Raw genomic sequence first — 19,424 nt, 5'->3', positions numbered from 1 at the left:
ACACACACACACACACACACACACACACACACACACACACACACACAGTGTCACACACACACACACACACACACACACACACACACACAGTGTCTTGCTTTGGTTCTAAATCTTCTCCCTTCCATCCCTCCCTCCCTCTCTATATATGTGTTCCTGTTCTATTCTAGTACACAGTTTAATGAAGGAAGCTATGCTATCTAAAGTACAGTCTTGAAGTGCCAGCGAATGACACTGGGGGTGTATTTGGTAGCAGCCAAGTTCTGTTTTCTGAATCCTTCCTGTAAGGATGCTAAATTTATTCCTTCCTCCTCCTTTTATATTCAGTTGCCATAACAACCTGTTGCTACTTGTAAGAAACCGAATTTAGAGAGCCTGGTAAGGAGGGGGCTACGTAGAGTTAGTGAGAATGATGGTAGTAGCTGGAAGGGACCTTGGGGGTCATCTAGTCTGATATTTTCATTTTACCGTTGAGGAAACTGAGACCCAGAGGGGTTAAATGACTTTATCAAAGTCACATAAGTAGTGACTAGCAGAGCTGGGTTTAGTTCTTAGTTTAACTAAGGCCTTTAAAATCACCTGCCCTTATAGAATTTACCATGTATGGAGACATAGCAAATATGAAGATAGCTCTTAATTCAGGATGATACCTGATGTGTATGCAAGAGTATGTGCGAAGACCAGCAGAAGGGAAAGAGGAAATTCAGGGATGACTTCTCAGAGGAAGTAGAGGATGGGGAGAATGACATTGTAAGCATAGCAGACATCTCTGGGGAAAACATGGTTGCTGGGAAATTCAGAGCAAGTTTAGGAGATGGTGGGTATTCCAGTTGAGTTGGAGGACAGATAACATGGAGGGAGGCAATATTAGCTAAGACCAGGAAAACAGGGCAGTATCACATTGAACAAAGCCTTGAATGCCTGGCTACAGAGCTCAGACTTTAATTATATCACGAGAGGTTGGTGATTATTCCATTAGGGAAAGGTTAAGAAAAACTTACCGAGTTAATCTGGTTGTCTGTTTTGGGGGGTTACGTTACCTGATCTATAGATGTTTCAACAGACTGGTTGTTGGTATATCCCTCTTTCTTTGGTAACAAGCAAAGCCCAGGATCCTAGCCCAGCAGTGCTTATAAAGATCTTGCTCTTTTTCTCTGGGCAAGAGCTGGCTAATGTTCCCCTTATCTTTGGCTCTCCTCTTGGATGTTAAATTTAGATACCCTCTGTGAGTGGTTAGAATATTGCAAAAATTTGGTGCCACATGGCCTGTGGTCTCTTCCCATTCTTTGCCTGTTGGAATACAGTGAAGGGAGACTTCCCAAAGTCTCTAGATCCCAAAGATCCTCTAGAAAGAGTTGCTAACATGGGCTGGCCTGCACCCACACTGATATCATTAAGTCACTGGCAGAGAGGGACCTGGCTGTTATATAAAACAGAGGAGCTTCTTTGGGGAGGCTTTGCTCACAAAATTTGAAAACAGAAACTGGTTCACTCAGAGAGTCCTTTTCCCCTGGCCTTGATGATTTCTTCTCTTTCATCTGTTTTGATTCATTGCCTCCTTTTCAGGAAATTCAACATGTGCCTGTGATGTGCAGGGTTCTGTCAGGTACAGGTGAGGTACAGAGATGATTAAGACTTAGACTCAGCCCTTAAGAAGTCCATTATGGGGTGACATAGAGGCACTGTGTTAGGTTGGATAGAAAGTTGGGCATAGTTGGAGCTAGGAAGACCTGGCTTCAGACATTCAGCAGCTGTGTGACCCTGGGCAAGTCACTTAACCTTTCTTGGCCTTAGTTTCCCTACTTGCAAAATGACCCAACTTTTAAGGTCCTTTCCAACTCTAGAGCTATGATTCTATGATTATAGAAAGACTTACAGGACTAAAGCTGGATCAAGCTTCTAGCTCCTCAGTTTACATATGAGGAAACTGAGGCCTTTGAGATTTAGGTGGCTTGTTCAAGATCTTACAGATAATAAGCATCAGAGTCAGGATTTGAATCTAAGATCTTTGACTGTGGTACCAGTTCTGTTTACACTGTATCTTGGGAGGGAGGATGGAAATTATAGAAACTTGTGGAAAAGATATAGTAGTTGCTCTGGACTTGGGAAACTGATAGCAGTGGAAATCCCAAAGGAAGGTATTCAAAACATAGGAAACTACAAAGCAAAAGGATGGAGGTGGGAAAGAAAGTGCAGATTTGTTTCGGTACTAGCTGGTTGATAGAGTCCTAGGCATCTGAAAGGAACTTTATTATCTAATTGAGTGATTCTCACACTTCAGTTTCAGAACCCTTTTACACTACCCAGTGAGTTTTTGTTTATGTAGGGTCTATCCAGGGATGTGCTGGTAAATGTCTAACAATCAGCTCTCTGGGATAAGAAAGATTTTCACAAGACACACTTTAAAATTCAATCTGTATTAATAACATTTTCTCCATCGCTTAAGTCTAGACAATCAACAAAACGATAAGCCAAACCCTGATTTGTAACATTTGCTGATTTCCAAGGTGTAAATGCTCACACTGAAAATTTAATAATCAGCTGTTGTGAGCTAGTATGAACTGGCTCCAGCACATACCTGGTTTATAGCTATCAATACTTACTGCATTAGAAATTAAAATTTCCTCAAATTATTATGAAAATTGTTTTGACCTTGTAGACCTTCTATAAAGGAATCAAGAACCCCCCAGGGATCATTTCACCACATTTTGAGAATTGTTAATAGTCCAACGTGGTATCAGAGGAAGGATTTGAATCTAGATCCTGACCCCAGAGCTCTCCTATTCTTTTCCTGGTACTTTGCTGTACAAAGACAGAAGCAACTTAAGAGAAAGATATAAAATGGAGGAAAAGCTCATTTGGGTGGGGCAGAGATCAGGTAACATAACCCCCCAATGTGGCCAACCAGATTAAAATATAATTCGAAAATGTATAACAGAATAAATTAAAAATGCAATACAACAAAGATAGTGTTAATTTGTTGTTTTCTAAGTCAGTATGAGGCCTGCAGGGATCTCCTTCTGTTTGAATTTGACACCACTGATCTAGTCTAACTTACTCTATAAATGAATGAAGTGAGGCCAAAAAAGGTTGTGACATATCCAAAGGCACTAGCAAATAAGCAGAGCTAGAATCACATGGCCACAACCCTTGTTGAGACCCTCGTGGACTATTGTAACAGACTCCTAATTGTTCTCTTTCCTTCAAGTCTCTTCCCGTCTTCCACACAACTGACAGAATGATATGGTTTTTTTTGGGGGGGGGGGTGTGGTGGCAGTTGGAGTTAAGTGACTTGCCCATAGTCACATAGACAGTGTCTGAGGCCAGATTTGAAGTCAGGAAGATGAGTCTTCCTGACTCCAGGTCCAGCACTCTATCCACTGCACTACCTGGCTGCCTCAAGAATAATCTTCTTAAGACACAGCTCTGACTGTGCCATTCTTCTGCTTAAAAAGCCCCAGAAGCTCCAGAGTAACTAGCATCAAATACAAATGCCTCTTTGGCATAAAGCCCTTTACAAGACCAGGCTGCGGGCTACCTTTTCAGACTTCTTAGACATAATTGGGAATTATGTCTCCAGATGCTCTATGGTTCAGATAAACTGGCCAACTTGTTGTTCCTCAAATTCAGGATTCCATTTCCCCAAATTCTTGCCTTGGCACAGGCTGTCCCTGAATGCCTGGAATACTCTTCATCCTTTCCTCAGCTTCTTAGAATTCCTGGTTCCTTTCAAAGGTCAGCTCTTCTGTCATTTCCTATTCAAGGGCTTTCCTGATCTCCACAAGGTGATCACTTCAATTATATCTCATTCCCACATTATTCAGCATTATACTTAAGCATGTTATTTCTTCCAGTAGAATGTTCGAACCTTGAGTTAGGTACCATTTTTGTTTTTATAGCCACTGGTCCAAGCACAGGGCCTGGCACTTAGTAAATATTTGTTGGTTTATTGATTATTTTATTTAGGGTCTAAATGAATGGGCAGCTAGGTGGCACTGTGGATAAAGTGCTGGGCCTGGAGTTGGGGAGACTCAATTGGTGCTTTTGAATCTGTCCTCAGACACTTAGTAGCTATGTGACCCCAGGGAAGTCACTTAACCCTGTTTGCTTCAGTTTCCTCATCTGTAAAATGAGCTGGGAAAGGAAATGGCAAACCACTCCAGTACCTTTGCCAAGAAAACCCCAAATGGGCTCGTGAGGAGTTGGACACAACTGAAAAAGGACCCAACAACTGCAAAAGGAGTAGACCTGGAATTGTGAAGTGTGTCAGTGATGGAGGGAAGAGGAATGGAATAAGCATCTGTTAAGTACCTCCTATGTGCCAGACACTGTGTTAAGTTCTTTACAAATATTATCTCATTTGATCCTGAGATGAATAAAAACCCTGAGAGACAGAGTTTCTGGGTAATTAATCAATTTATTAATTAGGCTAACCAGCAATCAGTGCAGACCTTGAAACTCCTTAAATCCCTTCTGAAAGGGAATGCCTCTGACAAATGAAATTCAACCCTGATTAGTGGACGTTTAATGAAGAGGTGGGCTAAAAGTCTTTTTCTTTTCCTGCTTGATCAGCAGCCTCAAGGCATCTGGGCTAGGGGAAGCCATCTCCATCCAGACGTCTCTAGCTAGTTTTCTCATTCTGAGCTGAGTTGCCAAGGACTGGGTGTTTCTCCTCCATGCAACGGTTCACCCAGACTGGACTTTAGAATTCTAAACCAGAAATTAGGTCTCCCAGTTGGGTGGAGTCCCACCCAACTATGGCATATTTGCCTTGAAGGCTAGCAGCAAATCTCATCATTCTGCCATGCCCTTCCCAGACTTGCTGACCTTTTCAGGAGATGGGTTTTAACAGAAGTAAGAGGAAAAGGGTGAATCACAAATTAATAATTAGTTATTAATTTAATAGTATCATATTATAATGTGTGTAGTATAGTATATATGCAGTATAATATGTATAATTCTATAGTAGTATAATATCAGTTTCTCTCAAGCAGTGTCTCTCAATCCTCACAACAAAGCTAGGAGGTAGCTGCTATCATTATAGAGGCCAACAGCTAGTAAGTGCCTGAAGCCTGATTCCAGATCCACTGTGCCACCTAGCTGCCTCATTATTTTTAGATTCAGTAATAATCACTAAATAATTATTCAACCAATTATTAATGGAATAATATAATAAAAATTACTATTAATTTAAAAATTTCATTAACATTTTCAGTTTGAGAACATTACTTCCTGCTACTTAGGGTGGGCTTCACCTTACCTCATGTCTGAGTACCCTGGAGAATAAAGTTGAGTTCTGGGATAATTTGGGAATTCTTTTTTTCCGTCATGGGCATTGATTCACAGGGGGAAAAACAGCAGTGGTCATCAGATAGACAAAGGAAAAAACAAAAATCTGGGCTTGTGCCCAAGATTAGAAAATGAATTGTTGGTTGCCATGCCAGTGCCAAAATTTCCCTGCCTCTTGCTTCCTTCTTTACACATTTGAATGACTAATAGTGTTAGACCCTATTCAATAAAAATGCCATTAAAAATATGAAAGTTCCTGTTTTCTAGCTTTGTTCACAGAACCTGTGATTTATTTGGTATAGGATACTCCCAATGGGGAAACTCCCTTTACCAATACAGATGACTACCTTCTCTACAATTTATAGTCTTAGTTGCCTGGGGCAGTAAGAACTTGACTTAACTCTGGGGTTATACAGCCAGAATGTATGTGTCTGAGAGGATTTGAATCCTGGTGTTATGACTCCTCTCTCTCTTTCTCTCTCTCTCTCTGTCTTTCCTTCTTTCCTTCTTTCTTTTTCATTTATTTGTTTTTGTTTTTTGGGGAGGCAGTCAGGGTTAAGTGACTTGCCCAGGGTCATACAGCTAGTAAGTGTTTGAGGCCGAATTTGAGCTCAGATCCTCCTGGCTTCAGGACCCTGCACCTCATTGACCCTTCTGACTCTTTTTTCTAAAAATATTTTGCCCTGAGCTGAATAAAATTAAAGAATGAATCAGATACAGGTGGGCAGCTAGGTAGCGCAGTGAATAGAGTGCTGGGCCTGGAGTCAGGAAGACTCATCTTAATAGTTGTGTGACCCTGAGCAAGTCACTTAACTCTGTTTGCCTCACTTTCCTCATCTGGAAAATGAGTTGGAGAAGGAAATGGCAAACCAGTCCAGTATCCTTGCTGAGAAAACCCCAAATGGGGTGACACAGATCAGACATTACTGAAATGACTGAACACTTTATCAGAATTAAACACTTATTATATTTTAGGCACTGTGCTAAAGTGCATTACAAACATGAGTAGGACAAGACTGAAAAAACAAAATCATGACGGATTAGCAGCAATAGATACTGGCCCTTAGCCTGTTCCTCCCCCGAACACAGCCCTTTCCCCACCTATCAGCTTTATTTTGGAGCCTTCCTCAATTCATAGTTTGAGCTTTAAGAAGCCAGGGACCGTTTTTACCTCCTTTTATATGCCTCAGTAGAGAGGAATACACTATGGTATTTTCATGACCAGGAATGCTGTTTGTAGAGCCTGGGGTTTCTGCTTGTCTCCTGTGGTCTATGAGAAGTTCTAGGTGGGAAGAAAGGGGAGCATAAAGATGGAAAGAGAGTTAAGTGTTTGTAGTAGTCAAGGCTGCATTTATTTCTGCAATATGTCTCCATTTTTTGATAGGATGCCAAGAAGAAGTATGATAAGGAAACAGAGAAGTATTGTGGTGTCTTGGAGAAACACTTGAACTTGTCTTCCAAGAAGAAGGAAGCTCATCTTCATGAGGTAAGGCTGTCATTGAAACTCTTGGTTTTCAGATGAAAGATGGATATACTTTAATCTTTTGGGGGCATATTTTAACTTCCTATGGGCAAGTCCTGTTAGATTTTTAGTGATATGGAATGACCGTGTCCTTAATAATATGAGAATTCTTTTTTAAAGTAAAATCTTACTTTCTGTTTTCCTCACAACATTATTTCATTAAAACCCAGATATTGTGCCTTAAAAATATCTTCTCCCTATACCAGTCTTTTCATAGGGTCTGGTTGTTGTAGATCTATTTTTTTTTTTAAGGATACTTTGGCATTTAAATCAGATCCCCTAGTAGAATGTAAGCTTTTTGAGACCAGTGGCTAATGTTTAATATTTGACTTTGTATTCCTAACACTTAATAATTGCTTGTTGATTGATTCTTTCCCACAGATCAGTTGCTGTTTTTAAGCATTTGATGTGATCCATGGGAAGTTACATTCCTTGCATTCATTTGCAACAAACATTCTCCTGTTCTGTGCCAACCTCTAGGGGGACAAAGACAAAAATGAAGAAAATTCCTGTGCAGCAGTGGGAGTGTGAGACATAGGGAAACAACAAAATAAAAATGTTTAGAAAGGAATTTCTGGGACGATGTGAGCACCTGGGGAGAGGGAGGAATCCGGTGAGTTTCCTTTAGGAGGTGGTACCTTGAGCTGAGTTTTGAAGGAAGAAAAGGATTCCGTGAGTTGGAGGAGAGGAGCGAAATGTAATCTGGTCATGGGACACAGCTTGTGCAAATGTCTGGAGATGAGACATATAGGCTTACTACTGTATCCACTGTGCTTCCTAGCTGCTTCAGCTTGAGAGCTAGGAAGGCAGTTGTCTGATGAAGGCCGGAACTACGGTAGTGTCTGGGGAAAAAAGGAAGGGTATGAGGCATATTGGGGAGGGAGAGTCAGCAAAGCTTGACTATTGATTGAGCCCAAGGAGGTATCATTTTTTGGTTGTTCTCTTTCAAGTGGAATGACAATTTGACCTCTCTGCTCAACATGGTGAATTTTTGACTGTGTTGCCTGTTCCTTGTTAGCATGAATGCGGAAGGTAGATTCCCGACTTCATCTCTAAATTCTGTTCCTCCTTGCACGGTGATAATTAATGATAATTAATTTTATCCTGAGAGGTTTCATCAGAGGCAGTAGGGCTGAGTACTTGGTCTGCAGTAGATCTGATGATTTCAGGGGTTGCTTAGTTAGAATCCACTTTGCTAAATATCCATGAGCTAAGTCTCTTGCTTTATTCTTTAGTTCTCTTCTCTGAAATGGTAATACAGAGAGTTGATCTAGTTTATGTGTGGAACAACTAGCAAATTAGAGCTGGAGTTAGGAGATCTGAGTTAAAATCCCAGATCTTAATAATAATGATAATAATAATAGCAACAGTAATGATAACAGTAACTTATAATACCTTAAGGTCTTCAAAGAGCTTTATAAATATTATCTCATTTTATCCTCATAACAACCCTGGAAGGTAGGTCCTATTAGCCTCATTTTACGGAGGAGGAAATTGAGGCAGACAGAGGGTAAGTGACTTGTTCACACAGCTAGCTAGATTTGAACTTGGGCCTTCCTAACTCCAGTACTCTATCCACTGTGCCACCTCACTTGTGTGATCTTAGACAAGTCACTTAACCTCGTGGCCTCAATTCCTCCTTTGTAAAATGAATTGGTTGGACTAGATAACTTCTGGAGTGCTTCTAGCTCTCAATCTATGATCCTGTATTGATTGAGGTCTTTTAAAAATTTACTTATTTATTTTTTAATTTATGGAATAAAACAAACATTTCCATAACATAGCATAATAAAAAAAGATCATTGCACATGAAACAGCAAATCTGCTATGTACAACTTGCTATTCCTTTTAAATATATAATAAAGTTATCATGTAAGTTTCTTTTTGGTTTCCCCTTATCTCTACCCCCTCCTTCCCTGCCCTAGAGATGGCTAGCTACCTTTAGAAAGAAATATGTTTATATATGTAAAATCATTCTATACATATTTCTATCTCTCAGTTCTTTCTCTGGATATAGATAGCGTCTTCCTTCATACAAACTTTGTGGTTAGTTTGCGTATTTATAATAGTCAAAATTACTTATTTACTCAAAGTTGTTCTTAAAACAGTATTGCTGTGGTTGTATTCAGTGTTCTCTTGGTTCATCTCATTTCACTCTTTATTATTTTGTGCATCTGTCCGTGTTTTTAAGAACTTTTGACGACAAAATGAAAAAAAAAAACACAAAATAAATTCACTACCATCATCTAACAAGAATAGAGTGCCTACTGTGTAAAGCAGTACTGTTGGAGATACAAAAGAAGGTCTACCATTTCCTTATCCTAGAGGTAGTCTGCGAGGCCATATATGGATGAAATTAATTCATACTTCTCAGGTAACATAGGATCTGAGTTCAAATCCTGTCTCAGACACTTGTGTGTATCCTGGGCAAGTGTGACCCTGAGCAAGTCACTTAATCTCTTCTAGCCTTAGTTTCCCCATTTGTAAAATGCTCTTAATGGGTCCTTTTATGATCCTATGATGTTAAGTTCTATAAGATTTAGACAGAAGCATATTATATAGTTGGGTTATTTGGACAGTTCCCTCTTCTTGGTGGTTTTTGAGGTCATAATTGCTAATAAATCACGAGTCATTCATGGGCCTGATGATTGATGATGAATGGTGCGACTGTGATGGCTAGACGTGCTGCTTGAGGAGTATCCTGACCAAATTCTAGGATGCTCATTCTAGAGATTTGGCCACCAAATGATAAATATTTTTAATTACAATAACTGTTTAAAAAAAAAAAAACCCAAATCAACCCATAGGCAGGGTGAGATTAATAGGGAGAAGAGGTAAGAAAGGAACAAAATGATAAAAATGGTGGACCTAGAAAACCCTTAAGAGTCAACTAAATATTAATGGAAGCAATATCTTCAGCACAATTATAGTGTGTAACCAGTCCACACAAATCATTGGCATTTCTGAATGATCAATAAAATCCAGAAGTCATTGATCTTACCATGCTGAAATCAGTATTTATACAGTCAACTGTTAGTTCTCCATGTGTAAATACTATTTAATTTCTAGCTGCCAACCTTGATTTTGTCAGCTGGCTGTACTCTGAGATCAAAAACCAAGAGGAAGTTATCCTAGTAAGAATTAGTCTCCCTGATGTCTGCAGACCTGTGTTTGAAAACTACCTTTGATGCTGTGTGACCCCAGGGAAACACCTACGTTCTCTGAACCCGTAGGATAACAATACCTGCATTCCTTACCTCTTGGGGTTTTCGAGACATGAATGCTTTGTTATCCTTAAAATGCTATACAAAGGTGAGTTATTAGCATTTTGCTTAGCTAATAGTAATAATTCTGCACCTAAACCATCCCTGCCTGCTTCCATATAGTTTCTGACACTTGAGAATTCTGAGATTCTTCAGGATGAGTGTTCCCTGTGTGTAAGTTGGAGATACAGTGGCCAAGAAATTCATGGTCCTGCAGCTGTCTGGCATATGAGAAGCCTCTTGCCATGTAGCTAGGGTGGTTCCCGGACAAGAGAATGTGAACTCAAAATGGGAGGGAGTAGAAAGATTACTGACTGCACGGTGGAGTAGTTGGAGGACCTGGGTTTCGGTTCTGGCTTTTCCACCTGTGTGACCTCAGGTAGGTAAGTCACATAATCTCTTTCTTAGACAACTGCCTTCCAGCTGATCTCCCTGGCTCAAATTCAAGTAGCTAGGTGGCACAGTGCACACAACACTGGGCCTGGACTTAGGAAGTTAGGAAGACCTGAGTTCAAATCCAGCCAAGAAACATGACCCTGGGCACATCACTTAATCTTAGTTTGTGTAATCCTCATCTGTAAAATGGGGATAATAATTGCACTTCTCTCCTAAGGTTGTTGTTAGGATTAAATGAAGTCGTATTCGTCAGAAACACTTAGACAGTGCTTGGCACATAGTAGATGCTATATGAATGCTTATTCCCTTCCCTTCCCTTACCTAGAGGGAGAAGAAGGGAGTAAACATTTATTAAGTACCTACTGTGTTCTAGACACTGTGCTTTACACATAACTGATTTTACGTAAATTCTCTTTGTCAGATACATGTTTCCTATCAGAAAAAAATATGTTCTGGCAACAAACATTCATTATTCGCCTTATAGGTTCATGGGACCATGCTAGGTACGTGTTTATTTCTCTAAAAGAGAGGTTGAACTAGCCCCATTTTGTGGATTTCATCCAGTGACTGACAGTATTCCCTAAATCAGTTGTTCCCCACATTTTAGCCCTCGTGCTGAGTTGCCTTAGGCCAAATCCCTTCATTTATTTGGGCCTCCACATCCTCTTCTATAAAAGGGGTTGACTAGATGATCTTAGATCCCTCCCAGTTCTAAAGCAGTGATTCTGTGTTCCTAATAGTGCTGTTGTTGGAACAAAGAGAAGTGTTCTCAGGCTTTGATATATCAGAGAGAAGGAATTGGATGGTGATTAGCTATTCTATAATAATGACTAGTATTTAGTGCTTTTAAGATTTGCAAGGTGGTGTTTACAAATATTATCTCATACCAACTTTGAGGTAGGTGCTGTTATTACCCCCATTTTACAGATGAGAAAACTGACTTCCTCAGGGTCACCAAGTTGTTAAGTGCAGGAGGCAATTGGATTTGAACTCAGGTCTTCCTGTCTCTAGGTCTAGGGCACTATCCACTGTACCACCAAGCTGCCTCTGCCTAGCTTCATAATGGCCATGAGCAAAAAAGGTGTGAGACAGTGGTGATCTATCATGTGGTCCTAAGAGGACACTGAACATTCAGAGTACTAACTGTGTATTGATCAAATGAAATAATAATTGTAAAGCAATTAGCACAGTGCCTGGAACATTATTAAGTGCTATATTTAGCCATTTAGTCAATAAACATTTATTAAGCACCTATATACATGTTAATTATCATTAATTATTGTCTTCAGAAATAACAAAGGGAAGAAATGTTGTTCAGCCTGTCAGTGAATCTCAGACTGAGAATAGGTAGCTCTTGCATGTTGATTGGCGTGATTTTTTTTCTCAGGGCAAAACACTGTATTGATCATATATTGTGGCTAGGAGGCGTTTAAAATAAACCATTACAAAGTTGGAAAAATTGCTTCTGAGGTGGTTTCTTTGGCAGAATTGTTGGTTACCACTGCCATCTAGTGGTAGCAAGTGAAAGCATCTCAGGCATTTCAATCGAGGGTGAATCCTGAAAGGGATTTGATCTCTGAAGTACATTCTTATTCCTAAGATTTGGTTCCAAGCAGCTAGTGGTATGGAGGGTAGGAGTGTTAGACTTGGGAAAACCAGAGTTCAAGTCATGCCTCAGATTCTTAACTAGCTATATATCCCATGGCAAGTCACTTAATCTCCTTTCTCAGCCTCAGTTTCCTCATTTGTAAAATGGAGATAATAATAACAACATCTGTTTTACAGGGATGGTGTGAGGATCAAATGAGCTCTATTGTGTGTACAACACTTGGCAAAACTTGGTGCCAAAAAAATCCCAGGTGACACAGTGTAGTAGAAGTTCCACGACCCAAGTTTCAATTCTCCATTGACTACTTATTACTAACAATGTGATCTCACTGGTTCTCAGTTTCCTTCTGTGTCCAGTGTATGTGTGTGTTTGTGAGGAAGGTGGTCAGACTAGATGAGAAATTTTTAACCTGAAGTCTGTGAATTTATTTTAAAAATATTTAGATAACTTTTGTTGTTCAGTCATTATTCAGTTGTGTCTGACTTTTTGTGACCTCATTTGGGGATTCCTTGGTAAAGACGCCGGAGGGGTTTGCCATTTTCTTTTCCAGCTCATTTTGCAGATGAGAAAACTGAGGCAAACAGGGTTAAGCGACTTGCTTATCTCAAAGTCATGCAGCTGGTAAGTGTCTGAGGTCAGATTTGAACTTGGGAAGATGTACCTACCTGACTCTAGGCCCAGCACTCTACATATTGCACCATCTGAACCCTGGTTGGTAGGTGCTATTATTCTCCTCATTTTATAGACCAGAAACCTGAGGCTATCTCAGGTCAGACACTCCAGGTCTTCCTCAGTTCAGGTCTGGTGTCCTGTCCATGATACCAAGTTGCCTCTCTGAATTTGGTTCCTCACCTACAAAGTCAGGGAATTGGACTGAATATTCTCTGAGGTCCCTCCCAGCTCTCAAATCTGTGATGGAAACTCTACCAGCAGCACCTTTGGTGTACCAACAAGCACTGTGGGAAAAAATTTAGATGGGGCACAATCCCTGTCCTCATGGAGCTTATAGTCTAGTAGGTGGCATGTAACACCTATACAAACAACTGTGATACAGAATAGTATATGGGACAGCCAAGTGGCATAGCAGACAGTCACTTCACCTCCTTTTTCAGCCTCAATTTCCTCAATTATAAAATGGAGATAATAATACTCACAATATTATTATGAGGATCAAATAAGATAATATATAAAGCAGTTTGTAAGTATTAACTTTTATCATAGCTATTATTAATATTTCATTAGAGTAGGCATACAGTGTTCTAGGTAAAGTTCAGAAGGAGAAGGGCCATTATTACTATTTGAGGGGAATCAGCAAAAGAAAGCTTTGTGGAAGAGCTGACATGAGTAAGGCCTGTCATATCTGTAGGAATTCGGTAGGTCTTTGGAGGAAAGAATTGGGATTGACAGAAGTAAGGGCAAGGTGGTGGGAGATCACAGGGCATCCTCTAATTTACCCTACATATTGCTATGGACCAGGGCTTTATAAATGACTTACTTTTTTTTTTTTTTCCCCAGGCAATTGGGGTTAAGTGACTTGCCCAGGGTCACACAGCTAGTGTCAAGTGTTTGGTCTGAGGCTGAATTTGAACTCAGGTCCTCCTGACTGCAGGGCCAGTACTCTATTCACTGCGCCACCTAGTTACCCCCATTACTTGTCTTTAAAAAATATTTCGATAATTATATTTAAATATAGTCTCCTTTGTAGTCTATATATTTTATGCTTTTAAAATCATTATTCTGAAAAGAGTTACTTTTCACCAGACTGTCAAAAGGGTCCCAGGACGCAAAGAAGTTTAAACTGCTGGTCTGGATTTTTGGATTGATTACAGTCTATCTTCTGTAGTTTGTTCATTTGTTGAGGTCATGGCTTATGTGTGTGAGCGTGTGTGTGTGTGTGTGTGTGTGTGTGTACAGTTGGTGAATACAGCTGGAATGAGAAGTGATGATTTGTGCATACGTGCATGTATGTATATTTAATCTCTATATTCTCTGCTTACTAACAGAGTTCTTTGCATGTAATAGGGACCTAATAAATATTATGTTATTGTCAATATGAGTTGGGTTATAGTAGTTGGAAATATGCTCCATTCCTTTAGTTGCATTGAGGATACCACCCATACCTCCTAGGGCATTGAGAACCAGTAATTTATGATAGTAGTGGAGCCACATTGAGGTCTAGACATCATAGAATCTTAGATTTGGAAGGGCCCTCAGATAGACCATCCAATTGAATTATGCCTGTCTGAAAATCCCTTCTATAAGATATCTGACAACAAGTGGTCTTAAAATGTGTCTTGGTTACTTTATAACTATAGAAATAGAGAAATCACTGTTTCTTGTAGGAAAATACAGAAAATCGTGCTGAGAATTCCTAGTTTGAGATTTACAAAGTAATTAACAGGGTAAATAAATGCAGATGTTAATTTAGGAAATTCTTCTCATCCCAATCAAATCATACCATGAGACATTAACTCAATTTTATGTAGGCCTTGTTCTCTGTCTCTGTTGCCTTGTCCGTAATCATTTCAAAGGTAGAGAACTGATGATAGGGTGAAGAGATAACTGGTTTGGAATCTTTTCTCTAGGAGTTTTTTTCATAAGTAGCCGCTTTCTAGAAGAGCCGGTAGCCAGTCATTGAAAAGCGAGGATGCATATCAAATGAGAAGGGATGCTTTGGAAGTCTTGTGGGTGAAGGTGGCTTTGATCTTTAGAATCACAACAGATTGATTCTTTTTGCTTACAGGACACTTCCTTATAGCTCTATACCTGCAGGAGTAGGGCATTTCCCACCCTGGAGTTTAGGATTTTGCAAATGGGCAGAATGCCTTTAAATTTTTTTTTTCTGGTGCTCCAGTCAGTTTGCCAGGAGAGAGGGAGGGAAGATGTACAGCAGAGGGGGTATGTGTGCCAATAACTGTGAGGGAATTGGGCTCCTGCTATGAAGAGATTAAAGACAGTGTTAGCAGATGTTGACTGAGATGGCATTGGCCCAGCTGAAATGCTCTCAACACAGTTATTATAACAGATAGGTTTGAGCCCTCCTGTGGAGTCTAATTCTGAACTTTGTGATATAATTCTCTTAGATATTTGTTTGCATTAAAATGGGTTTCCCTTCCCTTTTTTCCTATTCTTTTCCTTTCCTTTCCCTAGAAAAAGCTCTTAGTTGTAATGGAAGAGAAAAGAGTCAGAATTTGCAGTCAGAAGCCCTGGGTTTGAATCCTGGCCTTGCTTCTGTATGACCTTAAGAGAGTCACCTTATTTTCTCCATCTCTAACATGTAGAAATTGTATTAGGTGACACATAAGGCTTATTCCACCTCTACACCAGTGATCTTGTGTTTTAGAGCCAGAGACCTGGGTTTGAATGCTGAATCTGTTACATTTTAGGGACAGTGAGGTGATATAATATGTAATGTGCTAAACCTGGGGTCAGAAAGACCTGAGTTCAAATGTGGCCGCTGACACATACTAGCTGTGTGACCCTAGGCATATCATTTGTTACTTGGTATTTGCCTCAGTTTCCTCATCTGTACAATGAGGATAATAATAGCTCCCAGGGTTGTTGTGAGGATCAAATGAGATAAGAATTGTAAAGTGTTTAGCATATCATTTAGCACATAGGAAGTACCATATAAATCCCAACTATTATTAGCATTTATTATTATTATTGTTATTATTATTATTTTGGTTGTGTAACCTTGGCCAAGTAGCAGTCTTGTTTTTAGTTTCTTCATTTGTCAATCAGTCAACAAGCATTTATTAAGTGCTTACTGTATTTTGGGTACTGTGCTAAGTGCTAGGAGTATGAAGAAAGGCAAAAATATGTTTCCTGCCCTCAAAGAGCTCCCATTCTACTGGGGGAGATAACATGCAAACAGCTACATATATATGGTGTAAATGGAAGGTTATCTTAGAGGGAAGGTACTGGTAGTTCAGGAGGGCCAGGAAAGGCCTCCGAAAGCAGAAAGCTGGGTAGGGGAGAATTCCAGGGATGGGGCAGAGACCTCTGAGTTGTATTGCCACGTGTGAAGAGCAGCGAGGAGCCCAGGATAGAGTACATTGGAATGGGGAGTAAAAGTAGGAAGGGGTCAGATTGCCAAGGAGTTTAAATGCCAAATGGAACATTTGTATTTGATCCTGGAGGGAATAGCCATGGCGGGGGCGGGGGGGTGGGGGGGGAGGGAGAGACAGAGAGAGAGACAGAGAGAGGCAGAGATAGAGTGAGTGTGTGTGTGTGTGTGAGTGAAAGAAATGGTCAGACTTGTTTTTTAGGAAAACCATTTAGGGAGCCAAAAAGAAGATGCAGTGGAGTGAGGAAAGACTTGAGGTAGGGAGTCCAGCCAGCAGGCTGTGGTAATCGTCCAGGCATGAGGTGATGAGGGTCTGCCCCAGGGTGGAGCAAAAGGCATGCATTTAAGAAATGTTGTAAGCGTACCCGAGGACACTTGGAGGTGGGGGTAAAATGAAGGAGTTAACGCAGGTAATCTCTATGGCTGCTTCTGGCTTAGATCTTCTGCTTCCCTAGGAGCTTTCATTTCTATTTTTCTCCGTAGTTATTCTCTGGCCCAGCTTTTATGTACAGTTTCTAAAGTATATTCTTGGAAGAAGTTGCTAACATTGTCTGAAGTGAGTTGACCTCTTCAAGAGCATCACTGATAAACTCATCTTCTAATATAACATACTCTAGTGTTTAATATAGTGGGAGTCTTACCTCACACAGCTGGCCAGGTCATGGGGTTGGTATTTCTGCAGAAGGTTGGAGTCTACTTCTGGGATCTTTCTTTTGCAAGACTGCGAAGGCTTACTATAAATTATACAGTTACAGTAAAGTTGTGCAAATTATACAAATTTTAAAAAAAGTTTTTGATATGTTTTGTTTTGACATGACTTTCATTTCCCAATATCGGCTTTCCTTGTTCCCCTCCTCTAGAGAGCCATCCCTTCTAACAAAGAAAAAAAGGGGAGAGGAAAAGCAGTTCAGGAAAACTAACCAAACCTCAGTGGATTCTTAGAATAAATGCAGCATTTCACACCCTTAGTCACCCAGTCCTACAGAGAAGGGAGGAACATTTGGTCTCCTATCTTTTCTTTCAAGACAGACTTGATTATTACAATTATATAGTGTTCGATTTTTATTTTTTATTTTTTGCTCTTTTCATTTACATTGTGGTAGTCATTATGTCTTGTCTTCCTGCATGTATTTACTCGATTTGCATCATTTCGCAGAAATCGGCTTTTTCTCTTTAGTCTTTGTTCTCATTGCTTCGTATGGAGCAGTAATATTCCATTACAAGAATGTAGCACAATTTATTTAGTCATTTCCAAGTAAGTGGGCATCAGCTTCGTTTCCAGTTCTTGGCTACCACAACAAGAGCTACGATAAATATTTTAGTGTATTGAGGATAGTTCTTTTTGTCTTGACCTCTTTGAGGTATGTGTCTAGCAGCAGAATCTCTGGGTCAAATGGAATGGACATTTTAGTCACTTTCTGAGCCATTCCTGATTTTTTTCCATGATGATGATAGCTAGCATTCATATTATGCATTAAAGTTAACTCATTTGATCTTCACAGTCACCTCATGAGGTAGGTTCTATTATTATCCCTTTTTCTTATAGATGAGGAAACTGACACTGAGAGGTAAAGTGACTTTCCCAGGATCACACAGCTAGTAAGAGTCTGGGGGCAGAATTTGAATTCAGACCTTTGTGACTAGCATTGTATCCATAGCACCCCCTAGCTTGGTGTTTGGATCAGTTCACAGCATTGAATTAGTGTGCTTGTTTATCTGTAGTCCCTCTTACATTGGGAATCTTCTTGGTCTTACTCATCAAAATACATTATGGAAAATACAATGGCTTAACTGTATTCTTACAAAATGAAATTTTTTCTGTTTCCTAGCACAATAGCATTAGTTCTTATAGAAAAATAGTGATTTGACTGACAAAAATTATTGTTGAAATGTAGTTTCAATGTAATGACATACATAGAAACAGTCAGGGAATGTGGTACCAGAGTGTCCTGGTCTGTTTCTTGGCCAGGAGAGTTCCAAATATTTTCTAGGCTTTTTCCCAGTTGGCTCTTTTTACCTTATCAGACCTCGGTGTAGCAGTTTTATTATACCTACATCTGCATGCCTGTCATATATGCCTGTAGTTGGACAAGTCATAGGTCTATATACATGCAGTATTTAGGTGGTCAACATGTAGTGTGGACATCTGTACTCCAATATCACTTCTGACAACACCAGCGGTGTGCCCATGGGCAAGTCACTTAATCTTTCTGAGTTTCCATTTCCTTATCTTTAAAGTGGGTATAATAATTAAGGTATCACTTACCCAGGGAGTCCTAATGCTCAAATGAGAGAATAGAATATAAACCATTTTGCACATTTCAGAGTCATATGTATATCAGCTGTTAAAATGATAGAAAATAGATATAGACACATTTCATTGTGCAGGCATACACACACATGCACACATACATATAATGTGTGTGTTCACAGTGGGTAAGGATATGGACATTGAATTTGAAAGGTAGAAGTAATCTGATTACTAGTCTTGAAGGAAAACTGACAATTTACCAGGTACAGGCTTTCATTCATTTATTTATTTATTAATAAATGAATGAATAAATAGTACAATACAATATGATATGACATAGTATAATATGATATGGACCTAGGACTCAGCTTCCTCCTCTGATAAATATTGGTTGTGTGACCCTTGAGAAATGCTGATTTGTAAATAATATCTTAGTATATTTCTTGGCTAAGAGATGTATAAATTTTTTCTAATTTTCTAAGTTATCTTCCAGAATTCAAATCTGTTCTCAAATACGTGTGACCCTGGGCAAGTTACTTAATCCTGTTTGCATCAGTTTGGAGAAAGAAATGGCAAACTACTTTAGTATCTTTGCCAGGAAAACTCCAAATAGGATCACAAAGAGTCAGATGTGACTGAAAAATGACTGAGCAAAAAAAACAAACAATATGAAATTTGCAAAGCACTTTACAAATATTATATCATTTTATCCTCACAATATCCTCACCTACTCCCATTTTACAGATGAGGAAACAGAGGCAACTAGTGGTTAAGTGACTTGCCCAGAGTCACACCCCTAGAAAGTGTCTGAGGCTGTATTTGAATTCACTTCTTCCTTCCGATGCTCCGATTCATACTGATAAGAAGTTTCCTCGGCAGGTATTCCCTCTAACCAGTAAAATCACAGGTATAGACACTACCCTAACATGTACAATTATCCCTTCCGCATTGCAGGGATTACAGGGATGGCACCCCCATGATCTGGAAAATCTGTGTAAAATTTTTTGACTCCCCCTTTGTACCGTAGA

The 19,424-nt window shown here is 39.7% G+C and overlaps 1 protein-coding gene across 1 annotated transcript in view; it reads left to right on the top strand.

The window, feature by feature from the left end:
* Window positions 1-19,424, top strand: part of ARHGAP26 (Rho GTPase activating protein 26) — a 516,697-nt gene that overhangs the window by 146,560 nt on the left and 350,713 nt on the right. The window contains exon 5 of the mRNA XM_027841739.1: window positions 6,671-6,772. Coding sequence (XP_027697540.1) covers window positions 6,671-6,772 — 102 coding nt within the window. The remainder of the gene's footprint in view (window positions 1-6,670; window positions 6,773-19,424) is intronic.

The sequence above is a fragment of the Vombatus ursinus genome, unplaced genomic scaffold, assembly GCF_900497805.2.
Source record: "Vombatus ursinus unplaced genomic scaffold, bare-nosed wombat genome assembly UNPS02014863.1, whole genome shotgun sequence".
NCBI classification, from domain to species: Eukaryota; Metazoa; Chordata; class Mammalia; order Diprotodontia; family Vombatidae; genus Vombatus; species Vombatus ursinus.
The sequence above is the reverse complement of the archived record's forward strand: the minus strand, read 5'-3'. Positions and strand labels throughout refer to the sequence as shown.